The sequence below is a fragment of the Sinocyclocheilus rhinocerous genome, unplaced genomic scaffold (genome assembly GCF_001515625.1).
Source record: "Sinocyclocheilus rhinocerous isolate Xijiao unplaced genomic scaffold, SAMN03320098_v1.1 scaffold3825, whole genome shotgun sequence".
Lineage (NCBI taxonomy): Eukaryota > Metazoa > Chordata > Actinopteri > Cypriniformes > Cyprinidae > Sinocyclocheilus > Sinocyclocheilus rhinocerous.
Genome location: NW_015641499.1, coordinates 93064 through 98479, shown reverse-complemented (window position 1 = coordinate 98479; position 5416 = coordinate 93064). Strand labels below are relative to the sequence as shown.

Below are 5416 nucleotides of genomic sequence, written 5' to 3'. Positions count from 1 at the left end.
CAAATTTTCTTAAAAAAAAATATATATATATATATATATATATATATATATGGATAATCAAGTAAATCTAAGTTCCTTCAGTCAAGACTAACTAATTGAAATATTAATAACAATATAAAAGTTATTATTATGTTTACTTCATAAAAATCTGTAAAACAAAATCACAGCAACAAGACAGGTGAGCCACAACCTGAAGGTTCGGCATTTTTACAATTATACTAAAAGGGCTTTTACTTGCTAAAAAAATGACGGAAAGCATGAAAATTGTGTACAACAGATTTTTCTGCAAAGTTTTGATCATGTTGACAAAGAGAGGCCTTAGAAATTTGCGTATCAAATATGACAAAAAAGGCTTTATAGGGTTAAGTTCATTAAAAAGCTCCGACTATCAGAATCCTCAAGTCACAGCCAGTTTGCCAGCTGTCATAACACTGTAACAGACTGCACTGGCAGACAAACTCCTGGCTGCTCCACTGCTCAACAGGATTGACTTCCTCAATAGTCTCTCGTTTTAAAAACTTCCAGTCCTTCTCTTCCACTCAGGATGGATTGCAAATGAAACAAACCCTCCGTAATCTGGCATCAGTCCTTTTTGTGTTGAGTAAGGAGCTTCCTTTTTAGGTGAAATCTTGTGCGGGGCGCCATTGTTGTAGCGTGCGGAGACTGTGGAGATGAGACTGTGTTTCTGAGCGAGGGGAGAGAGGCATGACAAACAGGATGGAAGAGGACTTTGGCTCAATCCCAGGAGTCTGTGTTTAAGAGGAGCCAGGCCGTATTGGTTCCAGATGGAGTTGGGAAAGGCATGGAGTAATGGTCTATTTTTGCAGTGGGAAAATGGGCCTCATGGGAGCTGACGATCAGCATGCTAAGCCTCTTATTGCTCCGGACGCCTTCTATCAATGCCAGATTTGTCCTGAGCTGGACACTCACACATCCCTAATGCAGGAAGACCTGGCAACCCTGAGGTTCACACGGTGCGACGCGTCACGGGGGAGAATTCACTCCACCTTCAACCTGTTGGCCTGAGTGACTGGTGCATTATTGAGGACCCTAATGGTGTCTTATTCAGTGCTTATAGACTGACTCCATCAGCACAGAGGACCAAATGACCATGACAGACTCACGCACAGCCACAACACTGAGTGCTTCAGACTATAACAGCACTGTGAGAGAAGTTCCTGCTTCACTATTCAACTTCCCAAACCACAACATTAATGTGATATGCATAACAATGCATTCACTTCAAAGTAACAGAAAGTGCCTTGATAATAACATGTCTTGTAGTGTATTTAAAGAGGTTAGTACATGGTATTTTCATTGTTTTCGAGTTTGGGTTAGGTATTCCAAGTATTAAAGGGGTCATACAATAATGTACAGTATGTGGAAAATAATGTGTTTTTTTAACTTTAAACCGCATAAACACATTTCATTACACCAAATACACAAAATAATGTCCTTTTTAGCAGCATCATATGACCCCTTTAAGTACTTTGGAATACCATGTAAATACCCAAACTTTTTTTTAAAAATAACTGAACCCCTTTGATGTCAAATATTTACATGAAGTCCTGTTGAGAATTAATCTTAATTCTTCAATAATTTAACAACACATTTGCATGTTCATGGATCGTTAAAGCCGGTTAGTGGTCACATGACATGCTGGTAAACAAATAAAATGTAATCTTTTAATAAGTTTTTTTTTTTTTTAATTGTCTCTGGCAGACAATAGAATATGTGACAGATCTTTTACATGAGGGGTTTTCAAATCCGCAAGTGAGAAATATTATTGATTGATTGATTGATTGATTGATTGCACTTTGAGTTTTTAGGTATGTCAGAGTTTAGTTAACTTTTTATATTTATTAAATATGTTAATACAAAAATGTAACAAATTTGTCAATTTTATATATTTTTTTTCGCAAGTGAGAAATATTATTGATTGATTGATTGATTGATTGCACTTTGAGTTTTTAGGTATGTCAGAGTTTAGTTAACTTTTTATATTTATTAAATATGTTAATACAAAAAATGTAACAAATTTGTCAATTTTATATTTTTTTTTTTTCTTTTTTTCCCCCCAAGAGAGTAAGAAATAAAACCAAATCACTGAACAGTAAAGAGAGAAAAAAAAGTTCACATTAACTAATAAATTATTTATATTTATATGCAATTCCCCACCGCGTTGTCACTCTTACCTTGCTTTTTGAGGGTTGTAAAATATAGACAAATAAATAGCAGGTAACAAAAATGTCAACTAACAAAAAAATAAATGTTTCCCAGAATATTTTAATAATTTGTTTTGGGTCCAGTGCAGTTAAAATATGCAATCAGGGCAGTAATTTTATTTCTCACTATTAACTAGTTGCTTATTAGCATGCACATTACTAGCATATTGGTTGATTATTAGTACTTATAAAGCACATGTTAATGTCTTATTCTGCTTGACCATATTTTAGATCTCTTAACCTGACCCCATAAACTAAACAACTACCTTACTAATAATAAGCAGCAAATTAGGAGTTTATCAAAGTCGTAGTTAGTAATTAGTTAATAATGCAAAGTGGTCTCATTTATATTGTCTCACACTGTATGAATGGGGCTTTATACATGAAAATGTGTAATTGCCTTTAGATGTTAGGAAGGGTGTCTCTTGCAAGGGGATGATTATATTTAGGGGTCTGCAAAACCTCGCTTTAGACTTACACTAAACCTGCTAAAGACCAGAATATTATAGAGACTTTTTTTTTCAACCAGCACGCAACATCCTATTAACCACCCAGAAACATTAGCAATGCATAGCAATGCAAAGCAACACGCCGGCAGCCAGCCACAACACTCTAGCACAAATGAAAAAAGGCAATGTAAAAACCTAGTTTATATTATTGAACTCATTTGTTATTGATTATAATCACCCCTGTTACAGTAAGCCATGTGATAATCGTGCTGTTTAGATTCAGTCAGCTTCGATTTTCTTTGTTTGCAGAGATCTTTTCCAGTGCTTGACTGCAGGAGATTGTTTTTAATTGTGCTGCTGCCAAGAGCTTTACAGTTTTTTCCTCTGCAGCTGAGCTCAGTAGAAAAAACCCTGTATGATGTTATCTGTCTCTCTCTTTCTCAAACACCCACGCACTGAACAAGTCGCAGTTCCTGCTATAAATCAACGGCTGAACATTAAGCATGGCTCAAACGCCGTTTTCCTTCAATAATCATGACGGCTCAAATCACTAATGCAAATGGCTTTAAAGCCTGGATCTCATTTACATATAGATGGAGCGATCTGTTTCTTTTTTCTTCCAAGATGTCGATATTTTTTTCTCTCACACGTCTGCCTCCTTTTGCCTCAGTTTACAGTGAATTTTGCATGTAATTGTAAAGCCCAGTAGTGCAGTTTGGGAACTGCTTTTCCTGGTAAACAGCTTGAGTTTAAATGATACCTGTGATTATTGTGTTAAAGAAGGGAATACAAATAGTAATAAATGAGTTAAGACTGACCCCTGCTGGTAAAGTCAAGCACTGATTAAATAAGAAAATATTAAATGAAACTAAAATAAAATCGGTTTACCAATATCCAAATATCTTTAAAACAAGGTTTATTTATTCAGTTGAGAAGCAAAATCGCTTGTTTCACTATCAAGACAAGCTTTATTTAGGAAATGTGTTAAAAAAAATCTTTTTTTTCTTCTTATAAAAATCTTTTTTTTTTAAATATAAAAACCATATTGAATGATCATCTGATCGCATGAAGTATGCAGTGTACACTTTGGAAAGAATTGCTAAAATGAATTTAATTTAACGACATGAATTCTTGTGGATTTGAAAGATTTTTCGTACATAGTTTCTGATATATTTTCAATGTTTATTTTCAAATGCTCAAGACTTCAAGTTTAAGATGATTATCCATAACAGCCTTTTTATTATTATTTATTATTTACCTTTTAATCATGATAAAACTGTAATGCACAAATTTGAGTTGCTTTTAGCTTTTACAAAGCGGCAGCAACGGCAATATAGGGAAAACACACTAATGTTACAAGTACTATAATAGCAGTAAATAAAGCTAATTCCAAGTTCTGTATTTTTCCTCCTTATAGAATTTACATTTTTTAATAAAGAGTTGTAAGCATGAACTAAGCAAACCAGGTCTAAGATGATTCATCACATATTTTGATTTAAATTTAGAAAAAAAAAATGATTTGAGTAGGCAATGAACTACAAATCCCATAATGCACTGCAAATGTTATAATATACTGATCATTATAAAACTATTGGCTGACAGTCGTTTATTATAAGTATAAAACCATATAAATTAAGGTTTTGATTTACAGAAATTATGTACAGGTTTCTGCTAACATCTTTTCTGATTGGTGGAGTTTGGTGGAGGATTGTGGGTAGTGTAGTTCTTTACAGGGAATTTAGAAACACAATGCAGTATTCTGAAAATGAAATTAAATATTGTGACTTCTGTATCATATATCATTGCTTAATCTCTGTGCTCATACTGGGTTTATACTGTATTATGAAGAATGAATTTCACCATGAAGAAAATGAATGTTATTTTTGTCCGAGCCATCAGCTAATAGTAATATGCAGGCTGATCTTAGGTGTGTGATTTGTCTGTGTTTGTGCTATGAAGGAGTTGGAGAGGTTGGAGGTGGAGCGGGTAGAGACGATACAGCAGCTTCTGCATCAGTACACCACACTGCGGCATGAGACAGACATGTTCAATCAAAGTGTGAGTAACAGCAGTGTGTTCTTCTGGGAAACGCACCCGACCAAACACAGTTTCATAACCCAACTTTTCTTCATATTCAGATATTATCAGCTATCTATACTGCTTTAGAATTTCATTAAAGCGGTTTTCAAATGATCTTTTATACGATCTAAGAATCTCATTACATGAGCTTTATCATGTGCTCTGTTCTCAGTGCAAATAAATGCTGCACAAGCTTTTCTCAGAGATAATTCCAGTTTTCTAAGACATTTGTGCTCCGTGACTGAATCAGCTGGTGTTTTGGTGATTTTAATGCATGTATGAAATCAGTTCTCCTGAGATTCACACAGGTGTCCTAGCAGAGGAAACGCAGGTGTAGAGAATCACTTTAACTACTAACGTCATCCACTAACATTTGACATCCAGAAAATGTCCAGATGCTTCTCCACCTTAGGCTGTATCCACATCAATCCATCCACATAAGTTAGTTTCCAGCCACACTGAAGACATTCTTCTAAATAGATAAATTTGACAAGGCTGTTTTCGCATTGTGATGTGGACTGTGATATGGAGGTAATTGAAAACACGGATGCATGTTTGGTCATATGACACATATTGTTCCCACATTTGCTGAAAATTAACTCATTTTTGGGTGAAAAAAAAAAATATATATATATATATATATATATAAAGTTGTAAATATGT

The 5416-nt window shown here is 34.6% G+C and overlaps 1 protein-coding gene across 1 annotated transcript in view; it reads left to right on the top strand.

Moving 5' to 3' along the window:
* The window catches only part of LOC107755169 (growth arrest-specific protein 7-like), a 30719-nt gene that overhangs the window by 21428 nt on the left and 3875 nt on the right, over positions 1-5416 (top strand). The window contains exons 8-9 of the mRNA XM_016571875.1: positions 1098-1165; positions 4634-4732. Of these exons, the coding sequence (XP_016427361.1) occupies positions 1098-1165; positions 4634-4732 (167 nt within the window). The remainder of the gene's footprint in view (positions 1-1097; positions 1166-4633; positions 4733-5416) is intronic.